The following is a 26,695-nucleotide window of genomic DNA, read 5'->3' as shown; positions in this document are numbered from 1 at the left end:
ATCATTAAAACTTCCTCCTTTATTCATCTTGAGATTTTCCATAGTTTAAAACAAAACGTATTTTGACAGATTTATCATTTTTCTGTGGAACAACTGGCAAATATCTGCAAATAAACATGGGGAGAAAGTTGTCTCAGTACTGACCTTTAAATTTGCTGACTGTTTTAAATACACACAATGCTGCAACAACAGATATAGCATGTATAACAAATTTGATAGCCATAATACAGGCACAGTGCATTACAGAATTACTGGCACCCTTCATGAAAATGACCAAAAATTGATGCATAAAAAATATCAACACATGCATTACATGCTTTGTGCAATACAGGGAAATGTGCACATTTTTTTTCTACTGGTTACAACTGATTTTGTTTTGTCTGCTTGGGAAATGAACATTCGACAAAATAATTTATTAAATCATTTTGCACACTTTATGAAGCATGCCAATAATTCTGGAATTGAAATGTTGAATAGGAAATATTTTACATGTAAACTTTATAGCCATCAGTTAGGATAAATTTATTTTAAAACCTCACACAATATTTATATGTTATACATAAAATGAACAAAAAACAAAAAGCGCAACCGTGTAAAATCCAGTAAAAAGCCAAATGAGGTCAATACAAATGTATTGAGACCCAAGAAGTGGACTAATAAGGCCATCGTGGAACAGTCATGTGGTTAAAAACTAACAATTGCATAATCAGGATAACAATTGCATAACAAGCTATGGAGTCTGATCACCATAATAATTTATTTAAAAAAGCCAACCAAACAAAAAAAAAAAAAACAACTCAACACAGAATAACCTGCATTTATACCTTCATATCTCCATGTTTGTTAATAATAAAGTGTGCCATTTATGTTTTAATGATTAACAATTGTGCTAGAATTTCCAGGACTGGGGCTGGGGAACCCTGTTGTGCATCTTTTTCTTTAAAATTAATTTTTTATATATATATATGTCCAGTGCCTTTGATACACGCCTTTTAGCAAAGAAACTTTAGTCCATTATATTGTACTTTTAACATCACTTTTCATTTAAATATTTAAAAGGGGAAGGTTCAGTAGTCCGAGACCAAGTAGCCCTTTCAGAAATGCGCGTGCGCGCACACACACACACACACACACAAAAAAAAAAAAAAAAAATCAGAATGCCCTCAAGGTTTTTTATCCTTCTTCCTCTTTGTAGTTTTGGCCCTTGTTGTCATTCTCACAGCGTTTGGTCGAGGTCGGACCACTATGCGTCCGTTTGTGCCACAGTGGAGTGTGTATTGCTCTGGGCTAAGGGGCTGTCCATGTTCATCCCTCAGTTGTCTCAGCACAACACGAGAAAGCATTCCGAAACGCTCAGCTGTAGCTGACAGAGCCTTGGTGGTGCATGTTCTCTCACGCAGAAGGGCATCACGCTGAGCAACAAGTCCCTCCACCTCAGTCTGCAGGCCCAGGATAGCATGCAGCTTCCTTTTTCTGCAGTTTTGTGCAGCCAATTTGTTTTTTCCACGTCTGCGTACATCCCGCAAGAGTGTGACTTCTGATGTGGACAGTCTCTGCCCTTCCAGCAGCTCCAGGAAGTCTTCCACTGGCATGTTAACAATTTGAGGGGCGGAAAATGGAAGACCCATAGCCTGCAGGCGCTGTTCATCCCGGCTTGGCTCCTCAAATCCAGTTTCATCCTCACTCATTACTTCCTGTTTTATAGCTGTAGGAGGTTGAGGCCAACATTTTGGGCCATGGTCTTCAGATGATTGGGCTGAATAGTTGTGATCATGCCAGATTTTTTTGTTAAGGCTTACTTGTGGCCAATCGTAGCAAGATGATGAACAAGCCCCACCATTACTTAAAAGGGACTCTACTTCACTGCTGTAGCCCATGGCTCCACCCTCAAAAAATGAATCTGAAGAGGACATAGAGGCAGGACTTCTGGAATCAGTTTCCAATGACAGGCCAGAGTCAGAGTCCTCCAGCCATGGAGCATCCAAGCTGCCATCCATTCCATTTAGTTCCTGTCCCTCCATACTCGACAAGCCATCCAGACCCAACAAATTTATCTGCTCAAACACAGCCTCATCCAAATAACCACCAACCCTGGAGTGGGAGGTTCCATGAGAGCTATTCCCCAATGAAGAGAAAGGAGGCAAAGCCAAAGCACCAACAGCTGTTCGAGGTGTGTGTCGATTTGAGGAGTTTATAGACTCTAGGTTGAAAACAGAAGGTGTTTGGTGTGGTGTGGTGTGCGCTCCCCCTCTAGATGGGTCTGGTCTGTAATCCCCACCACTGCTAACCATGGCATCTTGAAGGCTGGCATTGGAGCTGATAGGGTCCATGTCAGGCACATGCTGCGCAATCAAAGACTCAAAATCCTGTGGAGGGTGAAGTGGGGGGAAAAGGTTATCAGAACAATAGCCAGCATAATAAATTGCAATTGCAGTAAAAGCTACATGACTCACACAATACTGCAAACCTAAGTGCTCACTTGTATATACTTCCCATATTCATTCTGCATATTAGAAAAATGTAGGCTAACGAATAGGCTCAGAGAGGTAAACTAGCATGGCTTTGGCAAGAGGCGGGAAAGGTAGATGCACATTTTAAATGCGATCAGACGCTTTGCCAGTCCCCCGTGTTTTCATAGAGCATTTCAATGTACATGTTGGATAAGGAATCCACTCGTGATTTTTTTTTTTAAACAGTTCATCCATGTTACGTTTACTTATAGGCTACTTATCACCACTTCATTTTTACCTGCATGCTAAACAGCAATGTGCTGTTTTCTTACTTGTTTAAATAAACTGTAACTGTCATTTAAATAAACAACACACTTCAGCGTAAAGGTTTTCAATAACAGTGTGCCCTTCATTTAAAAAGAACACCTTGGAGCGTAAAACTAATCGCTGGCAGTAGCAGTGCAAGTGTTAATTTCACTAGTGGGCTCACAGAAAGGTGCAATGAGAGACACCATGTTTTCGTTACATGTTAACAGTTTAACAGGAATCTGCAATAGGAATGAATTAATATGGATAAAATCAATGTGTGTTCAAACAGTGTAAATCTAAAAAGTCTTCACGCATCTCAAGTCAAATGTTTGGGTCTTTCTTCTTGGGAAACACAGTTGGTCCTTTTTGTTTATGTGAAGCAGTGACAGATTTTGGTTCTTGCCGTCCATCAGGCTGTAGAAACAAGTAGAAAGCGATTTTTACCCTCTCAGAGTTATTAGGGATGTTCACACGGCAACTTTTACTCCGGTGTAGCACCGGGGCTGCCCCGGTAGAGCGTTCACACGGTACAAAGTTATACCGGTGTAGCCCCTGAAAGCTGCTTAAACCGGTGCAAATCTAACCCTGCTCGGGAGGTGGTTTAAGAAATTTACTCCGGAGTAAATGCTAGTTTGGGGGGCAGCACCGATATAAAATGGGACGTCTGAACGCTACAGGGGTAGACTCGCTACGCGTGAGGAGAGTTGATTACCTACGGGCATTGCATAATTTGCATCCTGGTATTTTGCGCTTCCAAAATGGCGAATATCAACAACAACAGAACTGCGTGTCTTCCAGTGTTGCCAGATTGGGCGGTTTTAAGTGCATTTTGGCGGATTTGAACATGTTTTGGGCTGGAAAACGTCAGCAGTATCTGGCAACACTGGTGTCTTCATCCACGTTGTTTTCCCGGCGCTTGGTGATGCCATGACAACCGGGAAAAGGAAGTACATTTTCACGCATGCGCATATTTCATTTCCGCATTATTACTATCGTATAGCACGGTCGCAAAAACTGCCGTGTGAACGCAAGTGGGGCTGCACCGGTGCTAACACGCTTCTCTCTAGTAAGCAGGTTTGTGACGTGTGAATGCTCCACAAAATTTACACCGGTGTAAGATATATCGCAACATAATACATCGGTGCAGCATCGATGCAAATATGTGCCGTGTGAACATCCCTATTAAGGTGCCACAATACTGTTCCAGCTCATTTCAGCTCACTTTACCTCATCTTATTTACATGAAACATGCCATAATTTACTGGATTAAATGCTACAGCACCTGCATAAAAATACATTTTTCCATTTGAGGGTTGAACTTTTAGAAATACTGCAGTCATCAATGTTAACACAAATTCTCATACAATTGTCCACATTTGGCTAGGCTAACAGTCAGTCAGTAACTGTTTTATGATCCGCCACACCTACTTAGATCCAAAGGTGCAGGCTATCTGTTGGTACCTCATATTCTGAAGACTACATCAGGGGCACAGCCTTTTCTTACAAAGCCCAGAGTTCGGGAACAGCCTTTCAAGTAGTGTTCAGAACTCAGACAGTCTCAGTGTTCAAGTCTTGGCTGAAAACATCTCTGTTTAGTCAAGCTTTTTGTTAATAGCGTTTTATTAGGTAAAGGAGTGGATTTAGAGGGTCCTCAGGCATAGAGTGTTTTGGTAAACTGGGATGTATGGATGCTGTTACTACTACCCCCCCCCCCCCCCCCTTAGCTATGCTGTCATAGTCTTGCCGGAGTCCCTGTTTGCACTCAGCGCACAATGTATACGGTTCATAACCATTAAGTGACACCAGGCATACCCAACAACCTGTGTTTTCTCTCCCTCTCCCCCCTCTTGGTCGAGTTACACGTTGATCCTGAGGCACCAGCGATTCTGGTCTCTCCTGCTTTTCAGACCTTCCTGATCCATCCTGATGCTTTACTTCTGGCTGGACCTATGATGGTCTACGTGGTCAAACACTGCACTCAAGTCAAGAAACAGCAATAATCAATGACACCAATTACTCTGGTTAAGCCAGTTTCTGTGGAATGGTGGGGTATAAGACCAGATTGAAATTATCAAAAAGATTTGTGTCAGATAGGTAGGCAGTAAAATCAGCAACAGCCCTTTCACATAATTTCAAGGTAAAAGGAAGATTGGAAATTGGTCTACAATTGTTCAAAATTTGCGAATCCAAGTTAGGTTTTTTTTTGGGGGGGTGGGGTTGTCTAAGTGCTTGACATTAGCTTCTAGCTCATCAGTCATCTTCAAAGACTGATGAACTCTGCCTCTTTGTTCCTGTTTTCTTGACAAATTCTTAAAATGGCCAGTATTTTTGTTTTTAATATACATTTCATTTTGTTCCATGCCACAGAAGTCTACATGATTATATCCTTGTTTCTGTCAACTAATGTCAGTCAAGTCCATTGGAAAAAGGCACTCCTTGTAACTACTGAATTATACTTGTTTGTTGATGTGGCACTAAAATTAAATAACCTGAACACAAAGTTTAAAAAAAAATGCCCAAAACAAACAGGTGACAAAAACAAGTCGACACACACTTGCTGCAGGTCACAACAAGAGCAACACCCTGAATCTGGAGTTACTAGAATATGGTTACATCTCATTTCATTATCTCTAGCCACTTTATCCTGTTCTACAGGGTCGCAGGCAAGCTGGAGCCTATCCCAGCTGACTATGGGCGAAAGGCGGGGTACACCCTGGACAAGTCACCAGGTCATCACAGGGCTGACACATAGACACAGACAACCATTCACACTCACATTCACACCTACGGTCAATTTAGAGTCACCAGTTAACCTAACCTGCATGTCTTTGGACTGTGGGGGAAACCGGAGCACCCGGAGGAAACCCACGCAGACACGGAGAGAACATGCAAACTCCACACAGAAAGGCCCTCGCCGGCCACGGGGCTCGAACCCAGACCTTCTTGCTGTGAGGCGACAGCGCTAACCACTACACCACCATGCCACCCTATATGGTTACATGTGCAACCTAATGTTCTAGGGAACCTATACCAGTGGGTCTCAAGGAACTGACCTTCAAACAGACTGGAAGAGCATTCAGATATGAGTGTCACACTCACTCCATTGGGAGACTGATGTGAGTTCATTAATAGGAACTAAAATCCATCAATACATATTTGACTTGGCTAACATTATACAAAATACAGTTATTGTTGGTAATGTTATATGATCACCAGGTGCATAGAAAATATCCAGGTGTTGAAACACTGCCCCTGGAGGTTATCTGGAATTCACAGTACATCAAAACATAAGAGTGCTCTGAGAGCACAATATCCCCCACTGGCAACTCGGCCATAACTCTGGTAAAATAAGACTGAATTGAACGAAATTGCAATATGCACATTACTGACCTACAACAAAGAATCCTGTCAAGTTTTGTGAAATTCCTCCAAAAATTGTGAGAGGAGTTGATTTCAGAACGTGAGTACCCTTCCCGGGATGGACATCACCACGACATAATCCCCCTTTGAGCCTTTCAGCCAGCAGGGGATAAAAACTGTAAGGGAAGTTGATGTCAGAAAGTAAGGACACCTTGATGAAATTGCCAAAGTTTGTTAATAATCAAGGGTATAACTCTGGTAAAATTTGCCCAAATTAAACAAAATTTCAATACGCGTATAACTGTCATATAGCAAAGCCTTTTGCCAAGTTTGGTGAAATTCCTCCACAAATTGTGAGAGGAGTTGATTTCAGAAGAACGTACACCCTCATGAAATTGTCAAAGTACAAGTTATTTAATCAAGGATCAAAACTGGTCAAATTTTCACAAACGAAATTAAAATCACAATATGCGTATTACCGTCATATAACAAGGCCTTTCGCCAAGCTTTGAGAAATTTGTCCAAAAATTGTGAGAGGAATTGATGTCAGAAGGCGAGCACACCTTCACGAAATTGTGAAAGTACAAGGTTGTTAATCAAGGGCCACAACTCTGGTAAAATGTAACCAAATTTAACAAAACAACATGCATATTACCAACATATAACAATGCCTCTTGTCAAGTTTGGTGAAATTCCTCCAAAAATTGTGAGAGGAGTTGATTTCAGAAGGAAAACACACTCATGAAATTGTCAAAGTATAATTTTGTTAATCAAGGGCTGTAACTCTGGTAAAATGTGACCAAATTTAACAAAATTATAATATGCCTATTAACGATATATAACAAAGAATCCTGCCAAGTTTCGTGAAATTCCTCCAAAAATTGTTAGAGGAGTTGATTTCAGAAGGCAAGTACCCTTCCCGGGATGGACGGGCATCACCACGACATAATCCCTCTTTGGGCCTTTCGGCCAGCGGGGGATAAAAACTGACCAACATAAGTGCTTGAGAATGCACGAAGCTGGGAAATCATAGTGTGCAGATAATATTGTTTTTACAAAGATGAAACCAAAGTGTAATTTTGGTCAAAAATGTATTTTTACATGTGCCATCTGCAAATTTACATGGCTCTTGCATAACCACGCCCCCCCAATACCAGAGACACTAGTGAGCCAATGTCAGAATAGCGATGAAAATACAGCAGACTCATGGTGGTGTCCCATTAACAAATGGCAAAGAAATACAGTTTGGGAGTTTAGCTAGCTCAACTTCAGCCAATTTCAGGGGGAAAAAAAATTAAACAAAACATGTTGAAGAGGAGTGCGCATGCGCCAGAGGTTAAAGACACCGGTTTTTACAGCTCCGTAACTATCAGCAAAAAAAAGGCGAATTTTTACGACTTTTACTTAAACTAACAAGACATCCTTGTAAGTTGGACATTCAAGGACCACGGAGATCGTCTTCAAACCGTCATTTGCAATTTGAAGCGACTTGAAGCCAGTTTTGTCCCAACAACTAGTGATCGGCCTGGCGAGCCCGGCAGCGAGTTGTCTACACTTCTGTTTCACGCGGATTAACCGTAGTGGGCTTAAAAGGAGCCCCCGCGGCGCGGTGTGTCCATCCCCACTCCCGCCAGATTTACATCGGATTCCACTAATTAGATCTACCCAGGTAGGAATTGTGTGATCTCTAAATTCCCACATACCGTCGATACCATGCCTACTCGAGGACAAAAACAACTAAATGATGAGGACGTAGTCACTCTTGGTACCCTGAAAGAAATGCTAGCTCAACAAAGGGCAAAATATGAGGACCTGTTGATGAGACAACAATCCACCTTTCAGTCTTTCATCGCAACAGTAATGGATACCAACAACAAAAGAATGGACGGTCTCATCCGCGAGGTGCAGGAAATAAAGGACAGTCTACAATTCTCCCAGGCGGAAATCCAAGACGGTAAAGCAAAACAACATGACCAGAGCCACAATATCAAGGAAGTTGAGACGAAAATAGATCGTCTAGGAGCTGACATCAACATGATCCTTCATAAATCCGATTACTTGGAGAACCAGTCTCGTCGTAATAACATTCTGATCGACGGCGTCCCTGACAACAAACAAGAGAACTGGTACCAATGTGAACAGAAAGTCAGAGAAATCCTCAAGGACAAACTCAAGCTCGACCCACTTAAGATTGAAATCGAACATTCTCATCGTAATGGAAAATTCCAGGAAGACAGCCGGCCACGACCCATTGTTGCAAAACTTCTCCGATACAAAGACAAAGAAGCCATCATGCAGAGAGCAAAGTACCTCAAAGGATCGAACATCTACATCAACAAAGACTTTTCGGAAGCAGTACGCCAAAAAAGGAAAGAACTCCTCCCGGAAATGCGGGCAGCAAGAGAGAGAGGAAACGTGGCATACTTACAGTACAATCGGCTGGTCGTGCACCCATCGAGAGACACACCAAGGAGGGCCAACACATGAAGAAACCAGACTCGACTAAGTCATCGCCGGTAATCAAACCTCATGATCTCCACTACTGAAAAACAGCCATCTCTACCTTCACAAATAAGTAACAGTGACTTAAGTACCCTAGTTTTTAACCCCTTTGACTTAAATGAAAATGTTTATGAATCACACTTTTCATCTCTCGACCCTGATTTAAATTTCTTGAATAACTACTATAGTTCTTCTAAGAGCACCACACAGTATTACAACACTGACTCATTCATCAATGCATGCAAATCAAGAAAAAGCAATTCTCTCTCTCTGTTTCATTTAAATGTAAGGAGCCTTTCGCGCCACTTCGAGGAGCTCAATGAATACCTATACTCTATAAAACATAGGTTCTCAGTAATTGCTCTCACAGAGTCTTGGCTAACTGAAAATACAATCCACAATAATAACATACCCGGGTATAAAAGCATTCATCACTGTAGACTGAACAAGGTAGGTGGGGGGGTGTTTCTCTATACATAAGAAATTATTTATCTTGTATAGAAAGAAACGACTTGGAATTTGTATCGTAATCGATGAATCGGGCACGCAGTGTATTTTTGTTGAACTGTTTTCAAATGGTAATGAGGGGAAAAAAATCGTCATTGGCGGCGTATACCGTCCTCCTAATACAGGCATTCAACAATTTAATAGCCAATTGACAAAACGCCTGAATAATATCAACAAAGAAAAAAGAGTACTTGCTACATTCTTGGAGACTATAACATAGACTTACTTAAAACCTCGCATTCCCCTACTACTGATCACATTAATAACATTTTCCCTAACTCCTTTTTCCCTCTTGTATACAAGCCCACCAGGATTACCCCACACTCTGCTACCCTAATTGATAACATATACACAAACACACTTAACATCGACTACACGGCTGGGATTATGGTAACAGATGTATCGGATCACTTTCCGATATTCCTTATATCTGATTTAGTGGAACCAACTAGGAAGACAGACAAAATATCTTACCGTCTCATTAACATGCCAAACATTCAGAAATTTACAGAATCCCTAACAGGTATAGTTTGGGACAACATACTTACCAAGGCGGACACAGAGAAAGCTTACAATCAGTTTCTTGAAACGTATGGATCTTTATATGAAAAATGTTTTCCTAAGAAAAACGCAAAAATTTTCATCCATTCTCGAAAAAAACCTTGGTTAAGTAGCGGAATATTAAAATCAATACGCAGAAAAAACAAACTTTATGCTAAGTACATCAAGAACCCTACACCCCTTAACCACAGTGTCTACAAAAAGTACCAAAATCAGCTAAATCATCTCCTTAGAACTGCAAAGAAAGAACACTATCACAGAAAGTTTACTGAAGCCGCTTCTAATATAAAACAAACATGGAGAATGATAAATGACGTCTTAAATCGTGACAAAATAAAAACACCCGGTCCAAACAAAATTCAAATTGGAAATAAAACTATCGAAAATAAAGAACTACTATGTGATGAATCCAATGATTTTTTTGTCAATATTGGGCCTTTACTAGAAAGCAAAATACAAAAAGGACCACAGGACCCTCTGAACTACATTACCTTACAAGTAGAATCTAATTTATCGACCTTTATACCACCAACTAATGCCAAAATCACAGACATCGTCAAAAACCTAAAAGATTCAGCTGCTGGGCATGATGAAATAAGCGCTAAAGTTCTAAAACTTTCCCTGCCCCATATCATTGCCCCTCTTACACACATTCTTACTCTTTCCTTGCAAAATGGAGTTGTTCCTCACTCACTAAAAGTTGCAAAGGTAACTCCCATCTTTAAAAGTAGTGATTCACTTAATATCAACAATTATCGACCCATATCTGTTCTCCCCTGTATATCTAAAGTTCTCGAAAAACTAATATATAACCATCTTCTGAAACATTTAGATCATAATAACATCCTATACAAACACCAATATGGCTTCAGAAAGGGCTATTCCACCTCTCTGGCACTGATTCAGTTAATGGACAAAATTTCCTCAGCTATAAACAACAAAGAGTACACCATTGGGATTTTTCTCGATTTATCTAAAGCATTCGACACAGTAAATCATTCTATTCTACTAAGCAAACTAAAACGATATGGCATAAATGACTCTGCATTAAAATGGCTCTCTTCTTATCTATCTGACAGACAACAATATGTAACAATTAACAACACTAAATCTACACTTAAAACAGTACAATGTGGAGTACCACAGGGATCAATTTTAGGACCTTTACTATTTCTAATTTACATCAATAACCTTGCACAAGCTTCCACAATCATCTTCTTTATCTTATTTCCAGATGACTCCAATCTTTTCCTTTCACACTCAAACTTTAATACTCTAATAAAACTAGCTAATCAAGAATTAGAAAAAGTTATCTGGTTCGAGGCTAACAAATTATCTGTCAATGCCAAAAACACATACTTCCTTATTTTCTGTAATAAAAATAAAATCTACAATAGAAATACCACAAAAATCTTACTAAAAAGTATGCCCCGTTCTCAAGAGTGTCAAGCTAAATTCTTAGGCGTAATAATAGATGACAAACTGACCTGGAAAACACATATAGCCATGTTATGTAATAAAATATCTAAAACTATTGGACTTATGGGAAAAATCAAACATCTTCTCACTCAACAAACCATTATCACCATATATAATAGCTTAATATACCCATATCTGACCTACGGAAATATTGTATGGGGATGTGCCTACAAAACTACACTACAGCCCCTAATACTACGCCAAAATAGATTTGTTTGTATGGCCACCGGATCCAGTTTTTATGCCCATTCTTTACCTCCATTTACGAAGCTTAAGATTTTAAATATTATTGATATCAACAGACTTCAGCTAAATATCTTCACTTTCCAATTTCTTAGAAATTCTCTTCCAGACACATTTGATAGTTTTTTTAAATCTTAATTCCCAATTTCATGCTTACCAAACTCGACAAAGCGACCAACTACATATCCCCCTAGTGCGAACATCCCTAGGTCAAAAGAGTGTTCAATACAAATGTGTAATTGAATGGAATAACCTCCCCCTCCACCTTAAAAGTTTTACATCCATGATTAGTTTTAAACGTAATCTCAAAAACCACCTATTTTCATTCCCCAGCCACACTTGACCTTTATCTTTAAATATAGTTCAGTCTTGGATCAAATTGTAAAATATTACACTACACCATGCACCAGGCTTCTGTTATTAGTACAATATTTATTCACTATTCGAAATCAATCAGTTATACTTTTTACTTTATGTATAGATCCTAGGTTACATTTTATTCGTTTCTTATTTTCACTCGTTAACTTATATTTTGTTATCTGCAATTGACATTGTTTATATTTATTTCAGTTATGATACCAGTTACAGTTTAATGTATAATTTTGTTACCAATTATTATATTATTATTATTATCTTTGTTATTATTTGTTACTATTGTTAATATAGTTATTCTCTAATTTGTTAAATTTCTATTAATTACTTGTTAATTTAAATGGGGGAAGACTTAGAACAAGCCATTGTGCTTTTTTTCTCCCCCCAGCACGTTTTCTGTTTTTGTTCCATTTATGTTTTCTTGTAAATCTCTTTTATCATGTGCAAATAAATAAATAAAAATAAATGATAAACTGTATCGTTTCTTTTTTTGGTCACTTAAATTTTTATTGACATATTTTTGCAACAATTAAAACAAACACAAGTAAACTAAACAGAAAGCTGCCTGGGGAGAGCACACTATTCTTACAATCTTGTAGAATGGTATATCTTTCAGTTATTATTCCAGTCCAGTATCAGCGTTTAGAGTCCTGTATAGGGTCCATTTTTCCCATTTCCTATCCAGTTGTGCTCCCTGTAGCCTCAGTATGTGTGTCAATTTTTCCATTAAAAAGATTTCTTCCACAAATGTTATCCATTGATCTTTCGTTGGTGGTGTTTCCTTTCCCCAGTTCCTAGTGATGGCTTTCTTGCCTGCCACCAGTAGTACAACCCCGATTCCAAAAAAGTTGGGACAAAGTACAAATTGTAAATAAAAACAGAATGCAATGATGTGGAAGTTTCAAATTTCCATTTTTTATTCAGAATAGAACATAGATGACATATCAAATGTTTAAACTGAGAAAATGTATCATTTAAAGAGAAAAATTAGGTGATTTTAAAATTTCATGACAACACCACATCTCAAAAAAGTTGGGACAAGGCCATGTTTACCACTGTGAGACATCCCCTTTTCTCTTTACAACAGTCTGTAAACGTCTGGGGACTGAGGAGACAAGTTGCTCAAGTTTAGGGATAGGAATGTTAACCCATTCTTGTCTAATGTAGGATTCTAGTTGCTCAACTGTCTTAGGTCTTTTTTTGTCCTATCTTCCGTTTTATGATGCGCCAAATGTTTTCTACGGGTGAAAGATCTGGACTGCAGGCTGGCCAGTTCAGTACCCGGACCCTTCTTCTACGCAGCCATGATGCTGTAATTGATGCAGTATGTGGTTTGGCATTGTCATGTTGGAAAATGCAAGGTCTTCCCTGAAAAAGACGTCGTCTGGATGGGAGCATATGTTGCTCTAGAACCTGGATATACCTTTCAGCATTGATGGTGTCTTTCCAGATGTGTAAGCTGCCCATGCAACACGCACTAATGCAACCCCATACCATCAGAGATGCAGGCTTCTGAACTGAGCACTGATAACAACTTGGGTCGTCCTTCTCCTCTTTAGTCCGAATGACACGGCGTCCCTGATTTCCATAAAGAACTTCACATTTTGATTCGTCTGACCACAGAACAGTTTTCCACTTTGCCACAGTCCATTTTAAATGAGCCTTGGCCCAGAGAAGATGTCTGCGCTTCTGGATCATGTTTAGATATGGCTTCTTCTTTGAACTATAGAGTTTTAGCTGGCAACAGCGGATGGCACGGTGAATTGTGTTCACAGATAATGTTCTCTGGAAATATTCCTGAGCCCATTTTGTGATTTCCAATACAGAAGCATGCTTGTATGTGATCCAGTGCCGTCTAAGGACCCGAAGATCATGGGCACCCAGTATGGTTTTCCAGCCTTGACCCTTACGCACAGAGATTCTTCCAGATTCCCTGAATCTTTTGATGATATTATGCACTGTAGATGATGATATGTTCAAACTCTTTGCAATTTTACACTGTCAAACTCCTTTCTGATATTGCTCCACTATTTGTCGGCGCAGAATTAGGGGGATTGGTGATCCTCTTCCCGTCTTTACTTCTGAGAGCCGCTGCCACTTCAAGATGCTCTTTTTATACCCAGTCATGTTAATGACCTATTGCCAATTAACCTAATGAGTTGCAATTTGGTCCTCCAGCTGTTCCTTTTTTGTACCTTTAACTTTTCCAGCCTCTTATTGCCCCTGTCCCAACTTTTTTGAGATGTGTTGCTGTCATGAAATTTCAAATGAGCCAATATTTGGCATGAAATTTCAAAATGTCTCACTTTCGACATTTGATATGTTGTCTATGTTCTATTGTGAATACAATATCAGTTTTTGAGATTTGTAAATTATTGCATTCCTTTTTTATTTACAATTTGTACTTTGCCCCAACTTTTTTGGAATCGGGGTTGTATTTTGATCAGGTATCCATCAAGAGTAATATCAGTCCCTGTGAATTTACATAAATAAAGCACTAAACAAGTCTTAGGCACGCCATACCCTAATATTTGCTGTAGCTCCCAACATACCATTTCCCAGAATACATTTATTTTTGACGTTTCCAAAAGATGTGAGAGTGGTCTACATTAAAAGATCCACATCCTCGCCAACATTTCTGACGACTGTGCAGCTGCTTACTCTTCACTTTCGGTGTAATAAAAAAAAATGGATCAGATTCTTCCATGCAAACTCCCTCCAAATTCGTGAATTAGTAGATGATTGATGTATCTTCCACATTTTGTGCCACTCCTCATCTGTGATTTCTACATTAAGTTCTTCCTCCCATTTCACCTTAATATATTTAGTTGAATGTTTGTTGTTAGTACTCAATCCTTGATATAGTGATGAGATTATTCTTATGCTACTGTCCTGATATGCTTTAACTATGATTCAGATGACATCATTCACTCCCCCGGAAGAATCCAACTTGATCTCCTTTTTATAGTAGTCCCTTACTTGAAAGTATCTAAACAATTCGTGTGAATCTAATTCAAAGCTTCTTCTGAGTTTTTCAAAACTCACCAGCTCCTCTTTGTTTTCTAACACACACCACACAGTTATTCCTTTTTCTGCCCAACGTGTAAATCTTTGATCATACTTTGCCGGATTAAAATTGCTGTCATAACCTACCCATTTTAATATTTTTGCATCATTCTGAATCTTGGACTTTTTCAGTACTTTAAACCACAGATCTAATGTGTGTACTGTTATTGGATTCATATTAATTTTAAGTTCCTTATATAACTGACTATCCCCAACCATATTTTGAATTGGAATTTTGTTTTCTTCTTTTTCCTATATATTTCCATTTTGCTCTAAATTCTGACTTACACCAACAATATACAGGTCTCAGTTGAGCAACGTAAAAGTACTCCATCAGTTTTGGAAGACCCATACCACCTTTTTCTTTGGGGAGCTGGAGGGTTTTATATCGGACTCTGGGTTTTTTACCACCCCATACAAATCTAGAGATCATTCTATCCCAATCTATGAATTGGCCTTGGGGGATATCTATTGGCAGGGATTGGAACACATATAGAAATCTCGGTAGTATATTCAGTTTAACTATATCAATTCTTGAATTTAAACCCAGTGGTAAAGTAGACCATCTTGTTATATCTTTCTGTATTTCTTGTTTTAAATTTTTTATAGTTAGCACTATATAGCTCAGAAAGGTTTTTAGTGACCATAACACCCAAATATTTAATTGCTTTTAAAGTTCCAATTTAATTTGTATAATTCCTGGATCTCTCTCGATGGGTTATAGTTGAGTGCTAAAATCTGAGTTTTAGATACACTGATTTTATATCCTGAAAAATGTCCATACAGTTCAAGTAGCTTCATCAGATTAGGGAGCGATGTGTTCGGTTGCTCGAGGAAAGCTATTATGTCATCAGCAAAAAGCCCAATTTTATGCTCTACACCCTTAATTGTGACACCTTTAATCTCTTTATTTTGTCGAACTGCTTGAGCTAAAGGCTCTATAAAGACTGCGAAGAGAATCGGCAACAGACAGCATCCTTGTCTGGTCGATCTCTGTAACAATATTTTGTCAGTCAAATTTCCATTAATTTTTATTCTAGCTGAAGGTTTTTGATACAATGTTTTAATCAGTTGTACAGATTTATTATTGAAACCAAATCGTTCTAGTACTTGATAGAGAAATTTCCAATTAACACAATCGAATGCCTTTTTCGTGTCGATACTAACCAGTACAGTGCTTTGCTTCCCTTTTTGTGTTTGGCCAATTATTTGTAAAGTTCTTCGAATATTGTCTTATGTTTGGCGACCTGATATGAACCCTGTTTGATCTTCATCTATTATTTCTGCAATAAATGTATTTATTCTTTTGGAGATAATGGATGTATATATTTTATAATCTATATTTAGTACTGAGATCGGTCTATAACTTTCACATCTGTCTTTATCTTTGCCTGGTTTTAAAGTGATTGAAATAATTGCTTCTCTCCATGTTAATGGGGTTTTATTTTCTTTAAGAGTCCAGTTAAAAGAGGCCTGGAGTGCTGGTATCAATTCTTCCTTAAAAACCTTATACCATTCTGCAGGGTAACCATCGCTTCCTGGAGATTTATTATTTTTCAATGAATTTATCGCTTGAATAATCTCTTCTCTTGCAATGTCTGCTGGTAATCTTTCATTTTGTCTAGAGCCAATTGATGGTAGATCTAATTGTTCTCAAAAATTTCTCATTTCCTCTTCTTTTGCAGCGGATGGCTGCGTATATAACTTTTTATAGAACCCCTGAAATACCCTCTCTATACCCTCTGGTTCATGTATTAGCTCATTGGTATGTCGAACTCTAATTTTTTGTACAGTATTCACTGCTTGCTGTTTCCGGATACGTTTTGCTAAAAGTTTTGTCGCTCTGGGACCAATTTCATAATAATTTTGCTTCAAATATGTATTCTTCTTACCATATTCATCCAATAGTAATTCAGATATCTTCATTTTGGTGTCCTTAATTTGTTTATATATTTTTGGGTCATTTGTCTTCTGGTATTGTTGCTCTAATTCTCTCAATGTTACAGAATGATTTGAATATGCTTCTCTTCTAATTTTTTTTTAAATAATGTGGTTCTAGCTATTATCTTTCCTCGAGCAACCGCTTTCAAAGCGTCCCATATACGTAGTGTGCAGGCCCACCTCTCCATTGTTATTTTCCTCCATATATTGCCTAATGTCTTCCTTCAAATCTTTCACCAGTCCTTCATTATTTAGTATTCCTACATTTAGTCTCCAGATTGTCTGTCTTTTCCTGGCATTCAGATTTATTTTTAGAAATAATGCGTTATGATCTGATATATCAGCACCTCCAATCTTACACTCAATCACTCTGTGTCTATCCCCCATATTTATGAAAAAATAATCTATTCTTGAATGAACATTGTGTGTTGCCGAATAATGTGTGAAGTCCTTTTCAGTAGGGTTGAGACTTCTCCACGTCTATCATTCCCATTTCTTCTAAAGATAACTTTACAAATTTTGATATCTGTTTTTTATTTCCTTTTAAAACTTGTTGTATTCAAGTTATGGTTCATGACCATGTTGAAATCCCCCCCCACACACACAGATTAAAGTACCTTCCATTTCTGTTGCAGTAACATTAAACAGGGATTTAAAGAAGTGTTTACTGCTTTCTGGAGGTGCATAAACATTTACCAACGTAACAGGTTCATTTTCTAGTTTTCCTTTCACTAGTACATATCTTCCCTCTTTATCTTGGATTTCCTTTTTACATACAAACATAGTTGAATTTGGGATTAATGTCATAAACCCCCCCCCCCCATGACCTTGTTTATATGTACTATAATATGAATTCCTAAATCCAATTTTTTTTTTAATTTTTCATGTTCTGTCTGGGACAGATGAGTTTCCTGTAAAAATATGACATGTTTTTCTTTTTTCAGTTTTATTACTGTTCCTGGCGGCACGGTGGTGTAGTGGTTAGCGCTGTCGCCTCACAGCAAGAAGGTCCTGGGTTCGAGCCCCGGGGCCGGCGAGGGCCTTTCTGTGCGGAGTTTGCATGTTCTCCCCGTGTCCGCGTGGGTTTCCTCCGGGTGCTCCGGTTTCCCCCACAGTCCAAAGACATGCAGGTTAGGTTAACTGGTGACTCTAAATTGACCGTAGGTGTGAATGTGAGTGTGAATGGTTGTCTGTGTCTATGTGTCAGCCCTGTGATGACCTGGCGACTTGTCCAGGGTGTACCCCGCCTTTCGCCCATAGTCAGCTGGGATAGGCTCCAGCTTGCCTGCGACCCTGTAGAAGGATAAAGCGGCTAGAGATAATGAGATGAGATGAGATGACTGTTCCTCTCTTTTTAGGTGTATTTAGACCATTTACATTTAAGGACATTATTTTCAGATCATTACATACCATATTACTTCACTATTGTGCATATGTGTCCCCCCAAGCAGCTCAAAAATTGCATGAACTTAAACATAAACAACATTAAGAACATTGGGTAACTTCCACTTGGGATTTCTTCTTCTTCTCCCCCTTGTCCCTGTTGGTGGGTGGATGGAAAATCCTCTCCTGTGAGGGCCCATCCCTAGACCTAGAGTCGTGCCCAGCTTAGTTTAGACAAGTCCAACCTTAGTATCCCTCGCCTTGTCGGTATTACTCTTTATTGAACTGTAATATCTGAAGCCCTTTTGTATTAATTAACTCAACCAACCTCATTTTTACTGCCTCGTTAGTTCAACGTGAATTGAGCCAGGTCAGTGTTCTTTGAAGCCCTGCTACCTTTTTACACAGACAAGATGTTAAATATCAGGTCTCCTCTGGTATTCTTGCAACGTCTCCTTCGCTCGATGTGCCGGCGTATCCTGCTTTGATTTGCCATCTCCCACTCGCTGCCATCCCGGAGCACCTCGAGTCATCCCCTCCGCTCACCCCGCATCCACATCCGGTACATCCATGCTTAATCCCCTTGCTCTCATGTCCTGCGCTGCATCCCTCGCGTTGTCGTAGCTCTTAACACTGTTGCTCCAATGGATTCTTATTTTTGTGAATGGGGTCTGAAAACGGATCCCTTTTTCTTTCAGTGCTCTCTTGATGCCCAGATATGTTTTGCACTTTTGAATGAATCGTGGTCAAATTGGATTTTCTTGTTGCCCACCTGTATCCCCTTCTTCTGCCAGACTTTCTGTAGGACCATCTCCTTAGTTTCAAACTTGAGAAAAAGTTAACCACTACTGCTCTCGGAGCACCGCCTGGACCTGGTTTTAGCGTGAGGGCTCTGTGGGCACGTTGGGTTTGTAGATTGGTTCCTTCGGGTAGTTCCAGCTCTTTTATAAGAAGTTGGTAATGGTAATTTATAAGATAGTCTGTAATGGAGCTTCCTTCTGTGTCCTCCGGCAATCAGAAAATCCTGACATTATTTCGCCGAGACCTCGCTTCAAGGTCCGTTAGTTTGTCCTGCATCTGGCATGTCTGTTTGGTTAGTTTTGTTAGGAGGCTGCTTGTCTCTATGTTGTACTCCTCGAACTCCGCTATGCGAGCCTGTGCCTCGGTTATGCTCGTCTTCTGCTCCCTAAGTTCTTTGAGATTTTCTGTAAGCTTTCGCTCTATGTCTTGTCTTAAGGTAGCGATTTCTAGTTTCATTTCACCTTTGAGTTCGTCTTTAAATGTTGTCAGCTCTTTACGGAAGTCTTGCTTGAGGTCCCATATATCACTGCTGATGCTAGCAAGTCCAGCTTTCAGTGTTTCGGCGTGATCCATTTTCTCTGACGCTTCACTTTCAGGTTCACTTTCGTCGGAGACTTCTTCTTTTGTAGACTGTTCTTGAGCTTTCTTTGAGATTTAAGTGTTTCTCCGGCTTCGGTGACCACTCATCTCAAAGTTTATGACGATTGTATGTCGAGTTACTCAAATTGAGTGGATTTATTTCTACCGACTTGGGCGAGCTGAAAGCTATGCTACTAACCCGTCCACCATCTTCCCGGAAGTCCAACTGTATAGTTTCTTATTTTAAAGCTGGGGTTTGGCCTTAGATGCACAACGACTTCAAGTGATGTACAATGACGTCAGCTTGTACCGTAGATGGAGCTTACTTAATTTCATATTATATTTCAGAATTCAAAAGCATGAATTTCATCATGCATACATGCATTTTTCAAGGAATCATATGACAAGGGAATGAAAATTTTAGGTCAAGCAGTTGAAGAGTCCTCCAATTACTTAAATTTCGTTGCTTTAACACAAGGTGCTGAACCAGATTTTATGTTAGAACATTAAGCTATTGCAAAATTAAAATTCTTTAGAGATTTTTGTCAGGATGCTCCTTGTTAAATGTTGCAATCAAATGAACAGCTGAGGAGGAGACTGAAAAAGCATGTTTTTCCAAGAGGAAAATTTCTTTCTACATCACACAGTTCCAAAGTTAAGAGCATAACTTTAATTATGACCTAATAGTGATGCTAGATAAGGGGCAGAGCTCAAATTGGTGAAATAAGTATTGGCACTATCCGCAATCATTGAGGTATGGTTGTAGGGCCTGCCATAAACTTTCATGGAAAAAGAATTAACAATATTTCACTGAGCCTGAGACAGATAATTGTTTTAGTATAAATACACAGGTGATTATTTAAAATAAATAAATGTCACACTTCAAAAGCGCCATGCAAAATGTAGTAACAGCACAGCACAGTGATAACTGCAGTGATAACACAAGTACAGTGATAACTTCTGTAGATTTGGCTGAAGATAATCTGAGCCAAATTTGGTGATGAAAATTGTGAGATATTAAAATTTGAGGGGGGGGGGGGGGGGGGGAGGAGGCTTAAAGGTCATAGGCAAGGGTTGGAGGTGGAACGTAGAATATCAACTTTATTTTCTAGAAGAACGACCCAAAAAGCGAATTCAATCTTGCTGGTGTCTAATTTGCACCCTACAATTGAATAAAACGGTTAAAATATACTGGTTTGCGCAAGTTCCAAAGGTTTATTTATATCTCACTTATGTGCACTTTCACCGCCAGGGGACCGTCGTCGTGACGTCATTCAAGGCAAACAGACTGGGAGCAGCTCTGTGTTTACTTGCAAACCGAGCACACGTGTACGGACTTTAGTCGTGAGAGGTTGTGTAAAATGTCTGAAAGCGATAGCGATTTTGAAGTAGGAACTCTCCAAATTAAATATCGAGAGGTGAAACCATATATGTAGGAACCTACGGACGTTGCAAAGCAATCGGTGAATGTGACTCACTGGTTTGACCGTGCGGCCTCGGAATCGGACAGCGACTCGGCCGACTCTGATCGCAGTGACCCCGGACCTCAGCAAGACTCGCGCCCAAACAATTTATCCTGGTAGTTATAATAAATTCTTACTTTCGTCGTAATACTAAATAAGAGCCCTTTTGAAGAACAATTAAACCGCCCTCCCTAGTGGATAGAGGTAACGATTACTTGACAGTGCGCCGGTAAGCCACATTAGCCTGCCATCCGTGGCATTATACTAATTATAGCCAACTCTAAGCAAGGAAATATCACTTTTGTCTCATTTCCACAATGATTGTACAGGATCCCTCAGGATTCTTGATTTGTCAATTGCAAGCAAAGGTAAAAATGTTTACCTCCAATCTTCTCCTTTTTGCTTGAGCGTTGCTGCTCCATTTCTTCTTTGACTGCTTGATTTTGTGTTCGAATTTTGTCAGAACAGTGTCAGGTTTGAGCCTTCTCTGTCTGACACTGACACAAACTCTCCAACAGATGGGGATTCTTCAAAAAGTGATCGGAGCACAGAGTGGCGTATTTACCCGGCTGCCAACCCTCTCGCTTCACGCGCAAAATCCACTCTCACCGCCTCTTCTCCTCTCTCGGAAAAAGGTAAAATCTTCTTCTTGAACCGGTCCCATTGTTACAATTCACTGCATAACAATAAGGCATGTTTTTTCTTTGGAAATTCCTGAACGCACGTCTGCACTCAAGCCGAATGGCAATGCAAATAAACGGAAGTGCACTCAACTGAAGCGATTTGTTTGTCTTGAATGATGTCACGTACCGAGTGGTCACGAAAATCGCCGAGCAGAAATTCACCACGATCCACGTTAACTTATTCTAACTTATTTTAATTATTACTTATTAACAATACTTCTTGGGACCAGAAGAAAATTATAGAGGGTTTTTAAACATATAAAAGTTTCAAATGTGCATAAATTTAAAACCTTTGCCTATGACCTTTAAAATGGCAGAAAATGACACTGGATCATCTGTTAAACTCAGCATGAAACAAGCTGGAATTTCATTCCTACATCAAACCATTCAAAATTTCTAAGCATAAATGGACTTTGAAATCTGACCCAACAGTGGCACTAGATGCATTGAGGGACAGTGCACAAAACTGATGGAATAATTATTGCCAATATGTCCAATCAGGGCGGCACGGTGGTGTAGTGGTTAGCGCTGTCGCCTCACAGCAAGAAGATCCGGATTCGAGCCCCGTGGCTGGCGAGGGCCTTTCTGTGTGGAGTTTGCATGTTCTCCCCGTGTCCGCGTGGGTTTCCTCCGGGTGCTCCGGTTTCCCCCACAGTCCAAAGACATGCAGGTTAGGTTAACTGGTGACTCTAAATTGACCGTAGGTGTGAATGAGTGTGAATGGTTGTCTGTGTCTATGTGTCAGCCCTGTGATGACCTGGCGACTTGTCCAGGGTGTACCCCACCTCTCGCCCATAGTCAGCTGGGATAGGCTCCAGCTTGCCTGCGACCCTGTAGAACAGGATAAAGTGGCTACAGATAAGGAGATGAAATGTCCAATCAGCATTTCAAATTACCCAGTCATTATTCCCAATTCATTCATTCATTCATTCATTATCTCTAGCCGCTTTATCCTTCTACAGGGTCGCAGGCAAGCTGGAGCCTATCCCAGCTGACTACGGGCGAAAGGCGGGGTACACCCTGGACAAGTCACCAGGTCATCACAGGGCTCCATTCAATATAATAATTGAATTAATAATAATAATAATGGGGCGGCACGGTGGTGTAGTGGTTAGCGCTGTCGCCTCACAGCAAGAAGGTCCTGGGTTCGAGCCCCGTGGCCGGCGAGGGCCTTTCTGTGTGGAGTTTGCATGTTCTCCCCGTGTCCGCGTGGGTTTCCTCCGGGTGCTCCGGTTTCCCCCACAGTCCAAAGACATGCAGGTTAGGTTAACTGGTGACTCTAAATTGACCGTAGGTGTGAATGTGAGTGTGAATGGTTGTCTGTGTCTATGTGTCAGCCCTGTGATGACCTGGCGACTTGTCCAGGGTGTACCCCGCCTTTCGCCCGTAGTCAGCTGGGATAGGCTCCAGCTTGCCTGCGACCCTGTAGAAGGATAAAGCGGCTAGAGATAATGAGATGAGATAATAATAATAATAATAATAATAATAATAAACAACGCTAACAAGCTACAGGTTCCTACAAACCTTCGGTGCTTGCCGAATGCTTCCAGAAATGCAGCCATAATCGTTCTTTACCATGCTTGATCACTACAAATTAAGCAAAGTACATTGTACAAATTGTCTGTATTGGACACTCTGATGGTTGAGGTGGTGATAACTGTAGCCCACTTATACATAGAGGACCATTTCTCATCTATTGTATCTTTAACTGAAAGTAGGCTACAAATACAGCTACAGTATGTGGAATTTAGATATGCAGTATATTAGAAGGGGTTTTAACTGAGTAAGACTAGGCCTAACAATTAAATCCTTAAATGGTACAACAGCCTTGAGTCACTTAGTTTTGACTAGAATAAAAAGTAACTTCTCATCTCATTATCTCTAGCCGCTTTATCCTGTTCTACAGGGTCGCAGGCAAGCTGGAGCCTATCCCAGCTGACTACGGGCGAAAGGCGGGGTACACCCTGGACAAGTCGCCAGGTCATCACAGGGCTGACACATAGACACAGACAACCATTCACACTCACATTCACACCTACGGTCAGTTTAGAGTCACCAGTTAACCTAACCTGCATGTCTTTGGACTGTGGGGGCAACCGGAGCACCCGGAGGAAACCCACGCGGACACGGGGAGAACATGCAAACTCCACACAGAAAGGCCCTCGCCGGCCCCGGGGCTCGAACCCGGACCTTCTTGCCGTGAGGCGACAGCGCTAACCACTACACCACCGTGCCGCCCTGCCTTCTGTGGTGTTCACCCCAAAACTACAATAAAAATGTTGGGTTTTTTTCCTCATCATTCAAGGGAAAAATACTCACATTGAAATCTGACAGGTAGTCTGGCCATTGAGAGTGGACTTCAACACCAGACCGAGGGGGAAGTAGAACACTGCCACTTAACAGAACCTTTCAAACAAAATATTACACATGCACCATATCATGATTATAACAGTTCATAGGCTGAACACACAGACAGTCAACATATAAAACAAAGACTAACAATAACAACAACAGGTTAGCCTACCTCTCGTTCCAATGCTGAGCTTTGCGCGAGTTGGGTTGGTGAATCGCGATGGATTCCTTCCTCATCATTTTTCACAATTTCCTCTTCGGTTTGTGTTAAAATTGCCTCCTGGAAATTGGCATAAATGAAGAAAGAATTGATATAACTATTTAAAATCAAAACCTCAAGAAAAAAAAAAAAAGTCAATATAGCAACCTTCAAATGGGGCACAAAAACCTTGTCCACCATATATTTTGGCTATAAAAGGAGTAGTAGCACGTGCAACACAAAACAGGAAATGCAACAACATTGCTATAGAGCTGTGCAAAACGATCACTTTTCCCCCCAACAATTACACCAAGTGGTTACTGTTCTGGTCAGCTCAGCTCCATGCAGCATAAAGGAGAAAACTAGCTTAAAGAAATTTTTCAGTGGCAGATCAGGAATATTTTCTTTACATTGTTGCAGGACAGTGAAAAAAATAAAAAGCCAACAACTACTGAAATTGTTTCAGGGTTTTCAGAACAAACAAGACACTGGATATACCTTGGATCTGTCAGGCATCTTTACAATAATGTAAAGGTCAGTAACTGTGTGTGTAACAGACAGTAGCTTTAAAATAGAACGGAACGGAACAGAACAGAACAGGGCGGCACGGTGGTGTAGTGGTTAGCGCTGTCGCCTCACAGCAAGAAGGTCCGGGTTCGAGCCCCGTGGCTGGCGAGGGCCTTTCTGTGCGGAGTTTGCATGTTCTCCCCGTGTCCGCGTGGGTTTCCTCCGGGTGCTCCGGTTTCCCCCACAGTCCAAAGACATGCAGGTTAGGTTAACTGGTGACTCTAAATTGACCGTAGGTGTGAATGTGAGTGTCAGTGGTTGTCTATGTGTCAGCCCTGCGATGACCTGGCGACTTGTCCAGGCCAGGGTGTACCCCGCCTTTCGCCCGTAGACCCTGTAGAACAGGATAAAGCGGCTACAGATAATGAGATAAAAAAAAAAAAAAAACTTCAAGTTCTTATAAATATTGTGAAATTACACCATCCACAGCTGTGCAGTTTCTGGTACTATAATGAAACATCCGACCTGTGACCAGGCCTCCAGGCACTTAAAGTGAAAGTGATTTTGCTTATGAGGATTTTTTTTTTTTCATTAAATCAACAACAAAAAACTAATTCAGTGGGGCCTCGATCTGACCAAAGCATGCACTCCTGATGTGCTATTTCTACACGGTCCAGAGGTGCTGTGTTGTGTTCATTCACCATTTCAACTTCGTTAGATTAACATCTGGTAAACAAAGTAGCGAACTGTGCTGTGAACTTGCCCGACATCTAATCTCACGTTACTTCAGTGAGCCAGACGTTTGATCTTACTCGCGATTTGGAAAGTTCACCGGCTGACCGAAAAGGCGAACAACTCACGGGATGGTTGTGGGATTCATTCTCATCAGTGGACTCTTCATCACCCGCATACCCGTTATTGTCCTGAACTTCTTCCGGGCCCACGCCATTAGGCACCAGGTGCACGAGCCACGCACTGAGCCGCGTGGGGAAACGAACCGGCGAGCCGAGCGCGTGCACTTCAGACAGCAGCCTCCGGCTCGTGATGTAATCCTCCGATTCTGGGCGTTTAGGGTGCACGTGATGACCGGCCGAGATGTCCCGGTAATAGTGAAACGGGGTCTGGATGAAAGCTGAACCTGGCCCTCCGTCGATCTCTATTAACGGAGAGTTAAACGGGCTGGACCCGATGTCCACCCGAACACCTATCAAACTCAGAAGGATGGTGAGCTGAATCAGACCGTCCATGAAACATTTCTTCATTTGCTGCATGTTTCCAATCGATTCACCAACACTACAATCCTAACAAAGTCTGCCCAGACAAAAGAGCCCGCACCGCACTGCCTCTGCTCTCAGACAAAGGGAACAGCCCAAACCGGCGAAATGTCTCCCAACCGGCTAACCTCGGCTTCCGCTAACTTCCTCATAGGACTCATCTCACCAGAGAGGGACTCGAGCGCAAAACATACAGGACGAAGCGAAACACTTTTACACAACATACTCATAATAACCTGGCTCTCCTGCAACCTTGAACCCGAAGAGACGAGAAGATAAAGGTTTATTTATATAACGTGCATGAGCTCGCCTACCAGTGCGATAGCAACAAGCTCCAATTGGACGACTTTTTTTTTTTAACAGCCAATCAGATGGATTTCCTTTGTCGCGCACGTGATTTGACTAATAATTGAATAGAATTTTCCAGAAAGTCATCACCTTAGAACTCGGAAATTCAAAACATAGTGATGGACAAAGTCTCTGTGACGTCACTCATAGGACGTTTAAAGCTCAAATAAGGAGGCGACGGGCGTCCATAGTCCATAAATGGAGAAAGGGGCGGGGATAGTAAAACCTGACCTCTTGAGCATGACGTCACGCATCATGTGTTATCATGTGATAACAAGCTGGCCGCCATCTTACCACTCGCAACGCGTGTATTTGG

At 40.7% G+C, this 26,695-nt stretch overlaps 1 protein-coding gene across 1 annotated transcript; it reads right to left on the bottom strand.

Annotated features, from left to right (window-relative positions):
* On the bottom strand, positions 1–26,328 carry nfe2l3 (nfe2 like bZIP transcription factor 3). The gene is made up of 4 exons (XM_060943185.1): positions 25,618–26,328; positions 24,224–24,331; positions 24,019–24,105; positions 1–2,366 (listed from the first exon to the last, which is right to left on the bottom strand). Exons 1-4 carry the CDS (start codon positions 26,026–26,028, stop codon positions 1,164–1,166), a joined length of 1,809 nt encoding a protein of 602 aa, XP_060799168.1. The 5' UTR covers positions 26,029–26,328; the 3' UTR covers positions 1–1,163.
* Positions 26,329–26,695: the final 367 nt, after the last annotated feature.

This window comes from Neoarius graeffei, chromosome 16 (assembly GCF_027579695.1).
Source record: "Neoarius graeffei isolate fNeoGra1 chromosome 16, fNeoGra1.pri, whole genome shotgun sequence".
Lineage (NCBI taxonomy): Eukaryota > Metazoa > Chordata > Actinopteri > Siluriformes > Ariidae > Neoarius > Neoarius graeffei.
This window is presented reverse-complemented; position numbering and strand designations above follow the sequence as displayed.

Excerpts from the sequence above, each read along its gene's own strand:
- nfe2l3 (XM_060943185.1), bottom strand. The coding sequence starts at position 26,028 with ATGCAGCAAATGAAGAAATGTTTCATGGACGGTCTGATTCAGCTCACC. Across the intron at positions 24,332-25,617 it reads ATGAATCCCACAACCATCCC|GAGGCAATTTTAACACAAAC; the intron begins GTGAGTTGTTCG and ends GCCAATTTCCAG. Across the intron at positions 24,106-24,223 it reads GCTCAGCATTGGAACGAGAG|GTTCTGTTAAGTGGCAGTGT; the intron begins GTAGGCTAACCT and ends TTTGTTTGAAAG.